Below are 14,079 nucleotides of genomic sequence, written 5' to 3'. Positions count from 1 at the left end.
GCCGTCCCACAGATGATGATGATAATAGCACCAGCTGTGCTGTCAGCGCCAGGAGCTCGGGTGGCTGAGAGCTCCGGCACCGCTGCAGACAGATGGTAGGGTGGCTCCAGCACAGGCACTGAGGAGAGGTCGGAGCCCCGTGCCTCCATGCCACAGTCTGCAGCTTCTCCATGGGCAGGCATCCAATGCCAGCACTGCCTGGGCTGTCAGCGCTGGGAGCTGAGGTGGTGGAAAACCCCAGCACCGCTAGAACCAGAGACTCTACAAGAGCGGGGTCCGACGCAGGCACTAAGGGGAAATCGAAACCCTGTGCCTGTGCACCGTGATGTCTGTTCATTCCACAGGCAGGCTTCCAATACCAGCACCGGCTGTGCTGTCAGCACTGGGAGCCAAAGTAGCGGAAAATCCTGGCACCGCTAGAGCCAGACACTCCACAGGAGCCGGCTCCGACACAGGCAGTAAGGGGAAACCAAAACCTTGTGCCTCTGCACTACGATCTACAAACAGTACCGCAGCACCACTGCAAAAGGCGGCTGCTTCAAAGGCGCACCTGACACGCACAGAGGCGCAGCCAGCAGCACTGCCTTCTCCTCTGTAGCCCTGGCACTGACAAGGAGACAGCCACGGAGGCCACGCAAACCAGCACAGCAGCAATTCCTCAGACAGAGGGTTCTGGTATTTGGCTCTGCCCCGATCCCCCTGTCCGTGGTACCAAGTCTCCCTGCATCCCCAACATCACTCATTGCCTCGCTCCTTATTTGAAGGAGGAATATGAGGAAGAACAGGGAACTATTCCCCCAGCGGCTCCTATCCATCAGGAGTCAGTCAACCCAGGAGTCTCTCCTGGGGCATATGCTGCTCCCATCCCAGTGGGCATACTGGACTCCATGGGTCATATGCCCCACACAAGGGGGGACTGCCTGCCACGGCCAGACCCAGCACACAGTAATTCCCCACAACTTCTGTACCAGCACTCTCAATGGTACCAGGGGAAGAGGAGGAAGAACACCTGCTCCTGCAGGGGATATCACCTACCCACTTGCCATTGTCCACAGAGGACACCTTTATGCCACCTCCTCCTAATATAGGGGATGATTTCAGACTGTTCCTTGGCTTATTTGAGAGGGTGGCCCTCTCTGGACATCTCCCTTGAGGAAGTCCCTGTGATACCGCATCGGCTAGTGGACTTTTTGCATACATCCACTTCGTTTAAAAAAAATTGCCCTTCACATGAATGAGGCACTGATGGACCCTGTAAGAGTTATTCCGTGGATCCCTGCGGCTGCCCCTCCAGCTGGCGGGAGGTCTGACAGGAGGTGCATACTAACAAAGGGCGCAGACTTCGCGTCCAGTGCCTAATTTCTTAGCGATAGATGCAGTCCAGCTACGTGACATGCAACAATAGCCCAGAAACACAACTCATAATAAGGCCTGAAAAGACTTGATCGGTTTTGGCAGTAGGCTTACTCCTTGGCTACCCATCACCTCTGCTTAGCCAGCTATGAGACATTACTAACAAAATACAACTATACAAACTACGCACAAATGTCCAGATTTATTAATTTTATTGCCAAGGACAAGGGAGAACAATTCTCAGCACGTGATTCTGAGGACAGGGCTGCAACATCTGTGTCAACCGTGGTTGTAATGAGAAGGGCCTCATGGCTCTATCTTTCCGCTTCCCCAAAGAGGTGCGGTCCATGGTGGAAGACTTGCCAGCCCAAATTTATTCACCAAAAGACAGACGACTCTCTCCACTTGCTCATGGACTCACGAGTAACTCTCCTATCCATGGGAACCTATAACTCCAAACCCAAGAGGAAACAGAGGAATTACTTTACATCCCAACGATACCACCAGCCAGTGTATTCACAACAGCAGTGATTTGACTCACAAAGTCACAGACACAGGCCCTAAGTGGACAACAATCTACTTCTCAAGTTGCTGCATCCCAACCATCAACCTCCAATAGTTCAATAAGTTTGTCAGAGAAACAACAATTCAAGATGGTCACACTATACGCTATAAGCGACTGCCTGTTAAAAATGTCAACCCAGCACACAGCATTGCAAGCCACCGAACAGATGGTAACCCTCTTCGGAAATCTGGGTTTCCTAATAAATACCGACCAATCCATTCTAACAGTGCAAGAGCTGAACTTCATTGGGGCCATAGCCTCACTACCAAGACGACATTCTGTCACTCTCACCGTCCTCATACCCACTGTGCGAATAGCTCACAGGTCTCTGCCAGGACTTGCCCCCATCTCCTTGACCACATGGTAGCCACAACATTTGCTGTCAGACACCCCAGATTAAACATCCGTTGCCTACAAGGAAGGCTATGTATCAGCTTTGTTCACACAGGCACAGCATAAACAAGCACCCCACAATATTGGGCAAAATAAAGGACCCTCTTCTCTGGTGGGCAAAACTGACCAACGTGTGCACGGGGGCACCCTTCATTCAGACCACAAATGCATCACTCCTGGGATGCAGTGCACACCTGCACCCACATTCTATATAGGGCCGCTGGTCCCCTGTGGAATCCCTTCGACATATAAACCTATTGGAACTTCAAGCTGTCTGCAACGCTTACTCCCAATTCTTGCCGCTCATCAAGGACACAGCTATTTGAAGCCTTGTCTGTATATAATACATACAAGCTAAGGGGGAGCACACTCACAGTACCTCTGTAGGCAAGCCATAAAACCCTGACGATGGTGCATCACACACAATATCCACCCATAGCAGATAACCTTCAGCAGACAAATTTCTCACGACCACGAAGGGAGCTTGACAACACAGTACTCCTTCATGTATTTCAACATTGGGGGTTCCCCACAGTAGACCTTTCTACAACTGCACAAAATACCAAACACCCTCATTTTTGCTCCGGTGCAGGTCTCAGCGTGCAGTCATTAGGCGATGCATTCCTCCTCCAGTGGAACACTCCCCTTCTCTATGCCTTCCCTTCTGTTCCTTTCTTGAATCAAGTGATCCACAAGATCAGGCTGGATGGGCCACAGTAATTCTACTAGCATGATCTCGCCAAACCATGATATCCTTACCCCCTCAGCATGACCGTGCATCCATGAATCGCACTCCCACTTCTGTCTCACCTGCTGTCCCGTGTTCTGCATCCACAGAAACTTCATCTCAGAGCATGGCTGCTCCATGACTCACAGAACCTGAGCTGATCTGCTCAGAGGAGGTACAAACTATGGTTACGCAGTTGAACAGAAATGAACTGTCACCCATACATCCTGGAGGAGAGATGAGTTAAGGCCTGGTGCCAGCTAAAACGGATGACTTCCATCCCAGGGACATAACACAGTATAGAGGGTAATCTATTAGAACTCAGACGGTCAGACCTATCCACGAACTATCAATAAAAGTCCATCTACCTACCATCACAGCATTCCAAGGTGGGTTGCCATCCTGTCTTTTACCCATCTACTGACCCAATGTTTTCTCAGAGGACTCAATAATATCTACCCTGAACTACATGAGCCTACCACACCATGGGACCTGAACCTGGTTCTTCGAATCATCACCTCTTCCCTGTTTGTACTCATGATGACATAATCACTGCTACTCCGTTCTATGAAAATAGCATTTCTTGTGGCAATGACATCTGTCAAACTTGTGGCAGAACTGTGGGCTTTCATGGCAGAACCCCCATACATGATCTTCTTTGAGGATAAAGCCTCCTTCAGACCACACCCCTAAACCCCACACAGGTAGAACAAATTACACACTTCATAATCTTGATGTTCGGAGGGCGTTGGCTTCTTGCATAGACAGGACTAAACCATCCCATAAATCACCGTCTGTTTCTATCCATCACTGAATGCTCCAAAAGGAGCACGATCTCTAAACAAAACTCTGCTATTCTCAGTGCGACTCATGGGGATTTGCTCACATCCCACTAGAACCTTATCAGCCTCCAGTGCTTCCCTGCATAATGTACCTATCACATGCATTTGTAGACTTGCTACCTGGGCCTCAGCCCATACCTTTAGACAGCACTATGCCTTAGAGGAACAGGCAACATCTGATACCTCCTTCAGATGCTCTGTACTACTCGAGGTCACGACTTCAACTCTGAAGCCCCTTGTTCCATCGGAGGGCACTGCTCTGAAGTCCCCTAAAGTGAAGCACCCACAGGCACAGGACTCAAAGAAGAAGAGAAGGTTACTCACCTTGTGCAGTAACTGAGGTTCTTCGAGATGTGTGTCCCTGTGGGTGCTCCGCTACCCTCCCTCCTCCCCTCTACTTCGGAGTTTCCTTATTAGTCTCTGCAGCAGAGAAGGAACTGAGTAGGGGTTGGTCACACAGCATCGGTTAACTGCCTGCAGCAGCCCGAGGCAGGGACCATGCATGTGTGACCCAGCCAGGCACTGCTACCAAAAGTCTTCGACTGCGAGCGCAGAGGTGCACGAACACCTGAAGTGGAGCAGCCACAGGGACACACATCTCAAAGAACTTCAGTTACTGCACAAGGTGAGTAACCTTCTGTTCTGGGGTGGTGGGTCTCTCTCTTTTACCTGGACCTGAAAAACCTTCCCAAAGAAAGTTTAGTTGGAACTGATCTATTTCTGTGAAATTTCCTTTCCACTAATTGGCATTTTCCAATGGAAAAAACATGGTGTTGCAAAATTTCCTACCAGCTCTCCCTTTAGGGCAGGTATCTGTGCTGCCCCCAGAGTGAAATCCCTATGGCAGCAAGTTGAACGGCAAGTGTCTTGTGTAGGAAACTGTCAAAGATGTTTCCCGAGTTTTGAAAAAAATCAGTCTGATCAAGACACTTTTTCAGTGAGATGTATCAAGTTTTTGATACAGATACCTCCTGAGCCGTGGTGAGGAAAGTCCGAGAATGACTGATGGTGTTAGAGCACCCAGTAGGGTTCTAGGAAGACCAAAGGGCTTCCGATCTGTTTTACATTCACATGACGTTGATTAACAGCTGGAAGGACCTGGGGCTAGGAGAGTGGAGGGTTACAGCAGTACAAGCACAGGTTACTCAGATAAGGTGTGCGCACCACCTGGTGATTGTACAGGTGTTTTGTATTAATCAGAGAGAGACTGACATACACTAGCAATGCTGTCAGCATGCAAGTCGCTGCAGACTAAGTGAATCTCCAGCAGGGGTTAACTGGGGCTAGGACAACAGCTTTTAAGTGCTGGATTTGTTGACTGCTGGACTTCTCTTGTAATAGCCTGCTTCTGAAGCTGGTTACCTCACTGAAGCTGCACGCATGGTAGCCGTGTGCCCCAGAGAAGCTTTCTCTCTGCTCCTCTGTGTTGTGCAGGGAGCACTGAGATGCGCTGATCTCTCCGAAATCCTCGTTTTCTGCAGCTGCTGTCACACCAGGCTGCGTCACTTTCAGAAACAGCAGCTTGCAAGGTAAAGCTCTTGCAGCCTCTCACGAGGTGGAGACTTGTCTCTCTGTGCGCACTGCCGGGGAACGGCTTCCCCGTGGAAGGGAGCAGTCAGGCAATCTGTGCTGACTGCTAAAGGGAAAGTATCCCATCTGCTGAGCTCAGGCTGGTGCCATCCAAAGCCCTTCAGCTCCCCATCCTGCTGCAAAATCTCTCTAGTGACTGGGAGAGTAAATCTCTGTCTATGGGCCAGCTGAGTGCTCTAGCCCCAGGGCCCCCACCTTAATGGGATCCTGTTGTAATAATGGGATGACTCTTCTCTCCTGGGGGCTTTTTTAAAAAAGCTTCATCCCACAGTGAGGACTCTGTGCCCTGAAATGAAAGAACCGAGAACCTTGGCTATTGAGATTCATTGGCCGAAGCTGCCTCAGCTGTGTCTGCTTTATCCACTCAGAGCAGGATCCACGTATATTCCCTTTCCATGCCTGCCCCTGTAGATGTAGCAAAGGGGACGTGCACTCTCACAGCTCAGGCTGCCGGCTATGACAGTGTCAGGGAAGCTCTGGCACGTTTGTCAGCATCTTGAAAGCTGTTCCAGCGTTGGGGCAGGTTTTCTCACCTGGATCTCAGGGAGGCAGCACATTGAGGTGATCTAGCCAGTGTCTCCGTCCATGTGAGCAGACATTGCCCTAATCTGTTGCTATTTCTGCTCACCTCTCCTTATGTTACATGGCCGGTCATGTGGTCTCGTGCCATGCTGCAGAGGCCCTTTCAGTGATCAATATTCCTTTTGCAGCTCTTGTATTAGTTTTACAACTGTGTTGATGAGCGTCTTTTATCACCGCCAGTTATTTTCTACTTTGCCAAGTAACTGGTTATTATCTGTTAGCCATTTGCCTAATGCACCATAAAGTGCTCAGAACTTCCAGGAGTCGGGCCTCCCGGGAGGGACAGCTGTTCTGGCCTTTAGATAATGTTAATGGTGAGTGTGAACAAAGCAAGATTATGGTAATAGCATAGGAATTGCTGCAGGTTAAAAGGTCCTGTTGTAGCTGAAGCTCTTAACAGCTCGAGTGAAGTTACCTGGCTCCAACAAGGAGCTGTAAGAGCAATTGTATGCTTAGTATTTGCAATGCACCTTCTTGAGTGCCACAGAGATGCTTTGCTCCCTGGGCTGGAATTCCCAGCGCACAAATCCCACCTTGTTTTCTAGCCTGGGATTTGAAGTAGAGCAGCACAGCCAGTGGAGCTCCAGGGAGGCTGGGGGTTAAGGCGCCAGCTTGAAGAAGCTGGCAGCATCTTACCTGAGACCATATTCTATGTTATGCTTTAGGGACAGGGTCTGTATTGTTAGCTGCTGGCCGTGGGTTCAGGCTGTGTAGTGCTGCTGAGCGTGAGGAATCCATCCTGACAGCTTTCTCCCCGAGCCATTGTGGACGTGGTTTCTGGGAGTCACTCAGTGCTCACATGTGAATGCTTTGCACCAAGATGCAACTCGTGTAGATCCTTCGAGCTGGGCTTTTTCTCCCTGGCCTAACGAGACAGCCACCTCCTACCATGGGGCAGGAAGGAAGGTCTAATAGGACCCGTCCTGAACTCTGCAGGGAGCCCCTCCAACCTCTAGGGCAAAGAGAAGCCCAGAGGAAGAAGACAATGAATCGGTGGGGTAGGAAGAGGAGTCTCCAGAGAAGACCCCTCATTTGAAGACAATGTCTTGATTCATCTTCCTAGAACACAGACCAGTGCAAGGGTTGGTTGGTTTATTGGAAGCTGACCAATGACCTGGCCAGCTCAGGAGGAGGGGAAGGAACGGACAAGCTATTGCATGAGTCCCTCTCCCTGCAGATCAGTCTGTAGCTCTAACTGCTTGATGCAGTTGCTACTCTCCCTCCTCACTACCGTGTCAAGGGGAATGTAGCAGACCTCTTGTCTGAGGAGCTGCTAGCAGGGCTGTGAGCATCCCTCTCGCCTCTGGATCTATAGTACATGGGAGAGGCATTGGTAAAACTCTAGCCTGGGCTGATTTCACCCACACGGCTGCACGAGCCCTGTGTTCTCTGGTCTCGGCACACAAGGGGGAGTTGAAGGGGCTGGAAAACAAGGGAGCAGGGCTTGCGTTGTTTCCAGTTGTCTGCTGGGGTGAGGCACAGGGGGAGCTGGGCTGGCCCAGAGCACACACCAGGGCCCTGTCTTTGCCCTCCAGGTGCCCAGAGCAGTCAGATTTACGCTCAGCACAGCTTGCTGTGGCTCAGCACACACATGCCCAGTGAGGCCTAGACACTGACCCCTACTGGCACCGCACAAACACTCGTGGGAGCTAACTAACAGGATGGGAAGAGCGGAGCAGAACAGCCTTGTGTCCAAACCCCACTGTGTGGTGCCTTGGAGCGGCTGTCAACTGCTCCACATCAGGGCTGGACAGGGGCCACTTTATTCCCAGTGAGGAGCGGCTGTGTGAACTCCCCGACTGCCAACCAGCACACACCAGGCACTGTCCCCCCACACCCCTGCAACAAGGTCCCAATCCTGCCAGGTCTCCACCTGTCCAGTGGGGCCCCTACGTGGTTCAGCACAGAGATGGCTCCTCGCCTCTCTCAGCCACTGCATGGGGCTCCTCAAACCCAAGGGGGTGGAGATCAGACTTCCCCTCCCCCCGGGGGTGCTAGGCTGCCCTCCACACCTGAGAGCTGCCAACTGGAAACAACGCAAGCCCTGCTCCCTGTTCTCCAGCCCCCTCAGCTCCCCCTTGTGGGCTAGGACCAGAGAGCACAGGGCTCATATAGCCGTGTGGGTGAAGTCAGCTCAGGTTAGGGTTTTACAAATGCCTCTCTCACGAACTACAGATCCAGAGGCGCAAGGAATGCTCAGACCCTTGCCAGCAGCTCTGAGATGGGGTTAAAATCATGAGTCAGACCTCCCCCACCCCATGAGCATTTTTTAAGAGTCTATTGCGGGGGGAAGGTGTTTGCACCCCCCTGCCCATCTCCACTGTGGGAGGGACAATGTTGCCAACACTCTCACATTTACTAAGGAGATTCTGGCTCCTGCTGCAGGAGTCCTCACCCCACATCTGCCCATCCACCTGCCCAGCAATTAATTCTGCCCCCAAATCAGTCCTGCCCTCCGCCAATGCTCGTCCTGCAGCTCCCAGGGCTCCTCACCCCACCCTCCTAGGCTGTGCTGCAGGGGAGGGGATGGGAGCCGTCCTGAGCAGCTGGGCTCTTTAGTCCCCTCCCACTCCCATGAGAACAACAGTGTTGGCTCTGGGGTAGGAGAGAGCCTTGCCTCCTGCAGCAGCTCCCACCAGTCAGGACGAGGGCAGTGGGGAAGGCAGCCAATCATAAGGGTTTTCCATCTGCCCAACCCCCGTGAATCCAGACTGCCTCATGCCCAGACCCTCCTGCCGAGCCTCAGCCCCCAGCACTTGCAATCCCCCTGATGAGTGCCACTCCCCCTGCATCTGGACCACCCCAATGANCCCCCCCCCCCCCCCCCCCCGCACCTAGACACCCCACAACAAGTCCCACTCCCCCTGCACCTGGACCACCCTGACAAGCCACCCACACCTGGATACCCACCCTAGTGAGCCCCAATCTGCTGTACCTGGATCCCCACCCACTGAGCCCCACTCCTCCAGTATCTGGACCTCCCCCAGTGAGCCCCCCACACCCAGATCCCCCTTGCTGAGCCCAGCCACCTTCACCTGGACCCCCTGCAGAGTCCCATTACTGTTGCACCCAGAACCCCACAACAAGCCCCTGTGCATCTGCATCCTCCACTGAGCTGCCCATACCCTGATTGGCCCACCCAGAACCCACACCTGAATCCCCCTCACACTTGGATCCTGCCTTACTGAGCCTACCTGCCCACATCTGGTGCACCTGGCACGGAGGGGCAGGGCTCTGGGGTGTTTCTGGGGCAGGCCTGGTCCTTGCACTGTATCAGGGTCAGGTGCAGCCTCACCACTGAGTCTGTGTCCCCAGGCGAGAGCTGCACAGTGATCTCCCACCTCTGTGCAGCCTGCGGCCTGTGCTCCCCAATGCCAGGCTGGAGCTGCTGCATTTATTTTACAACTAAAATTTGCAGAATTTTAAAATATTGAGTGCAGAATTTTTAATTTTTTGGTGCAGAATGCCCTCAGGAGTAACAGACAAGAAAGGAAATTAAGAGCTGTATGAATTTTAGCTCCTGTTGGGGAGAAAATCTCAGTTTGCCTAATGGAGTGTCCCCATTCAGTGGGGACATAGCTGTGACCCTCCAGCTTTTAAGAGAGGTTGATACAGGTGAGGGCGGAAGAAATGGAATCCCGGCCCAGCTTTCAGGAAGGGGTTAGTCTGACCCCTCGCTGCGCAGATGGCTAGGATGGGGCCTGTGGGGACTGATAACTGCAGCATCCGGAAGATTTAAGAGACTTATAAATTGAAGGCTTGGTTCGGATCACTGGCGTAAGCTCTGACGTCAGCATAATTTCTCTTGATTTCCAGCAGTGTGAGATTTGAATGTCCTATTAAATTTCCACTTCCAGAATTAAGGAAGCAAAATCAGTATTTTTAACTTGGCTAGTGAGCATGAGAACCTGGAAGTGTTTTAGTCAGGTGCCCTCCATAGCCCCCAGATAGCAGAAATCTGCTTGAGGCCAAGGGAGACCCAGCTCGCCAGACACTGATAGGCTACTGCAGCTGTGGGATTAATGCAAGCAAACCAAGCAGAAGGCATACAAATCAGCAACGCAGCCACTTGGCCAAAGAAAAACACTACGCATTAGTCTGATCACTGACTCTCTGCAGTACTTCTGGTTCTTGCTCATCATTCAAGGCTGTACATGCAACCTGATATCTCAGTACCCAAACTCCCCAGAGGGGCCTCCATGGGCTCCAACAGAAGGCTGTGCATCCACCAAGGAAGGATTCAAAGGAGCACACTCACTGCACATAACTGGCAGGCAAGATGCACAGCCTAGGGTTTGCAGTTGTGACTTGATTGCTTGCACTTTGGTAGTGCAAGGCTGGAGTGACATCCGAAAGAGGCAAAGCGTTAAAACCTCAGCAAGAAATCTGGCTCAGGCTCTAGCATTGTTTGACTGGGAGCTGTTTTATAGTGAGCTCCAGAAATAAGTTGTGCAATATATAATTTATCTGTCAAAATATTTATAAAACAAGTGCCTCTGCCTGGGTCTGCTGGAATGTAGCTAGGTTTGAAATCACATAGGAGGAGGTGGTAGCAGTGCCATAAATGGTACATGCTGAAAGATTTTAAAATTCGCTTTTTGTTTATGCTTTGTGGAGGCTGCCGGGGAGATTTTTAAGGCTGAGGGTAATTAACTGTTGGGCAACTTTACCAGGGATGTGGCAGATTCTCTGGCACTTAGGAATCTTTTAAAGCAAGATTGGATGTGTGGCTAAAAGATAAGCCCAGTAACTTATAGCCAAACTAGAGTGTGGTGGCCGTGGGGCTGAGCTGTGAGCACTTGTGACTGTTGTATGTGACCTGGCTATTGCACTAGTAACCACAGAGCTAGGCTGGGATGTTGGAATGGTCATGGTAGTGGCGTAGCCATGTCATCTCAGAATATGAGAGAGACAAGGGCGGGGCAGGGAATTAGTATCTTTTACTGGACCAGCTTCTGTTGGTGAACTAGACAGACTGGCTTTGAGCTACACAGAGCTCGTCTTTGAACTGTTGTTTTAAAACCCTGTTTACCTTATGCATTGCTGTGTCCCTGCTGTTAAGATTGAACGGTGCTCTAAGAGAACTGTCTGGTCCCTGCATTCACTGCTGTCACGTGGCAACGTGCAGGTGCCAAGCCCAGTCAGACCTGCTGAGCAGTCAAGGCTGGGACACGGCGCTGCAGTCCAAGACCCAGTCTGAGAGCGGGAAATGAGTGGGATTCTACCCCAAGGGGATGCAGGCACAAGGCCTGAGACCGCAGGGGTGCCCTCGGAGAGAGTCGAGGTGGGTCAGCAGTGCTGCTAGCCCTGCGGCCGTGGTGTAGAGTGATACAGGAATCCTGGATCAGGTTCTCTGACCTATGTTGTGCAGCAGGTCAGACCCACTGATCAGAATGATCCCTTCCTTCCATTAAGATTAATGGAGATCTGTCTAAACCATGAGATTTGCTCTGAAAATCTCAACCAGTATTTCCGCCATGGACCTGCTCTCCGAGCCCTCCCTGCTCCGGGAAGGACGCCCTCCTGGCCTGCACCACGATGCTCTTCTATCCTGGCATGAATCCAGCTCCAGCACTTGATAAAGCATTTATACTGTGTTCCTGGTGTTTCTGAGGCTGCTAATCCAAGCAGTGAGAATGTGGCTGGTAGTGGCCGCCCAGACAGGCCCTTGAGGGGGCCTTGCAGCTGTGCAGAACAGGCTGGAGACTGCTGCCCAGCAGACACGTGCCTCACAGAGTGAGAACCCTGGGCTTAGATCCGCTCCTAGAAATCGCTTCCAGGGCTTGGATGGTCCATGCTGGAGGCCCGGGTTCTCTCTGATGCCTGCTGGCAGCAGGCATGGAGAAATGTGGTTCTAATGTTCAGTGTCTTCCACAGGAGGTGATTGTCCCAGAAGTGAAGTGGAGGAAGGTTTCCCCAGCTTCTCTCTCCCTATCTCTCCCGGATGCAGACTACCAGTGCATCCACCGAGCGTCCATCAGCAGCCTCAGCACCAAGGAGAGCTCTTTTAATTCTGAGGAGCCCCTGGTATCAGGTGAGGGATGCCGGGGACAGAAGGTTAGAGCTAGTAGCCAGCTCTGGCAACGTATGTACATTGATGCCTGTGATTTGCCTGTGAGAACGTCTCTCTGCCCGCTGTCCTCCTTTTGATGGTTTGTTTAGCTTATTACACTGAAAACATTTTACAGATGGGGAAACAGAGGCACAAGAGCGACGTGATTTGGTCAGGGACACAATGAATACGGGTCAGCACTCGTATTAGAACTCAGCATTCCTAGTTTTCACAGCTCACTAGGCCAAACCTCTGCTGGGTGCTGCATAACTGAGAATATGTTCCCCTGGCTCCTGTGTAGCCCTGGTGCCCATCTGTGGGTGGAGGACACTAAAACAGCGTCCAGGAGATGAGAGCACTGGCCTCCAAGGAAGAAGGAAGTAGTATCTGCTGCCTCTTGTGTGAAGAAATTTTCCCTTGGGAATCCTGACCATGTGGTGGAGGAATATTCCCATTGGTGCTCTGAGGAGGGTGTGTGCAGGTCAGAGTGGTTTTTTGGGCTCTGTGGAACATAACTCTCGTTCACTAACGGCGAAGGTGCGTGTGGGGCTGCTGTGTGTTGCTCTGTAGCTGTATCCTCTGGGGATCGCACAGGGAGAGGACCCCATGACCTCTCCCTAGATCAGGAGGCCAAGCCAAGAATACAGCTGAAGTGGACTGTCCAACAGAGCCGCCTCCTTGGGAGAGGAGATTCCTGTTTGAATACAACTCATGCCCATTACATGTGTGAGGCCGAAAGAGCACAAAAAGCTGCCAGCAGGTTTCTTTGCAGATTCCTCAGATCCAGCTCTGATGAAAGAAGAGGAATGCTGAGCCTGGGGCATAATTAGCACATCTAAGAGCTTAGCTCTGGTTGGATTGCCCTGTTGGAGATCTTGCTGTAGAAGCCATGTTCTCCTTGACTGAGAGAGGGTTTGGCCAACCTGTCCTGAAATGTGGGTCAGGAAATCTACAGAAGGTGCCCAGACAGCTTTGCTTTTGAGAGGGATGTTTGTCTCCTTGGGGTGCATGGCTTCATGCTGTTACCTGCCATGAGTCTTAGTAGGACTTGCCCTATGGGAGGTGCCTTCGTGCCTGCACCGGGCAGCAAAGGATTAAAGGCATTTACTTTGTAAGTATCCTTTTCCTCTTGTAGGAGATAGTTCAGTTGTGCTGGGCGTCCCTCAGGTGATGTGGTGAATATTGAACAGGTTCTTAGTATAATGGAATTGAAACAGAGAAACTCATTGAAAGGGTCAGGGATTACAAATGGATTTCCCTAGGGACAGGGTCGTAGCGAACGATCAGGAGGGCGGGGTATATCAGGGCTTTGTAGCTGTTCGAGGCTGGTTCAGACAATTGAATAGGGTCCTTAAACTAGATTAACCATCAGTCTGTCAGTTTCATTTAGGTGTCTCTTTGCTTTTGTTTCAGAAAGTGCAATAAACACCGAAGAGGAGGAATTGGAGGAGGAACCAAACTATGTAGCAGAGCTGAGACCGTCTGATTATCAGCTCTTGAAAATCTTCATTGTACTGTAAGCATGCAGTCAGGCATACATACAGCTACATGGGAGCAGAATGGAGAGCCGAGTGCATTGGCTGCAGATCCTTTTCCCTAGGGCTCACTGGTCCAGTCACACCCAAGTCAATAGCAACTGAAAGTCATTACCGTCTGACAGTCCTGTAGTGGCCTATGTCAGATGATGTGGGCTCAGTCCAGTTGCTAGACAGAGATCTATGCCGCAGTTGGCACTAGCAGTGGAGAAGGCCTGGGACTGAACCACCTTCTCGGCAACAGACACACATTGGCAGTGGAGGGAGAGAGAATACCAGAGAGAGCTTCCTACACTGTTGGAAAGGGATTGCAGTCAGTGGTGGATTAGCCAATGAGCCAATGGGACCTGGAAAAATCGGCACACCTCCCCTTCCCTGCCTGGTGCTCCTGCCAGGGAGCAAGGGAAGCTCAACCCCGCTCCCTGGCAGGAGCACCGGGG

General features: G+C 51.6%; 1 protein-coding gene across 1 annotated transcript in view; it reads left to right on the top strand.

Annotated features, from left to right (window-relative positions):
• Positions 1-14,079, top strand: part of GRAMD2A (GRAM domain containing 2A) — a 93,242-nt gene that overhangs the window by 66,567 nt on the left and 12,596 nt on the right. Inside the window, exons 9-10 of the mRNA XM_075069470.1 lie at positions 11,930-12,086; positions 13,518-13,620. Coding sequence (XP_074925571.1) covers positions 11,930-12,086; positions 13,518-13,620 — 260 coding nt within the window. The remainder of the gene's footprint in view (positions 1-11,929; positions 12,087-13,517; positions 13,621-14,079) is intronic.

This window comes from Chelonoidis abingdonii, chromosome 9, assembly GCF_003597395.2.
Source record: "Chelonoidis abingdonii isolate Lonesome George chromosome 9, CheloAbing_2.0, whole genome shotgun sequence".
Lineage (NCBI taxonomy): Eukaryota > Metazoa > Chordata > Testudines > Testudinidae > Chelonoidis > Chelonoidis abingdonii.
This window is presented reverse-complemented; position numbering and strand designations above follow the sequence as displayed.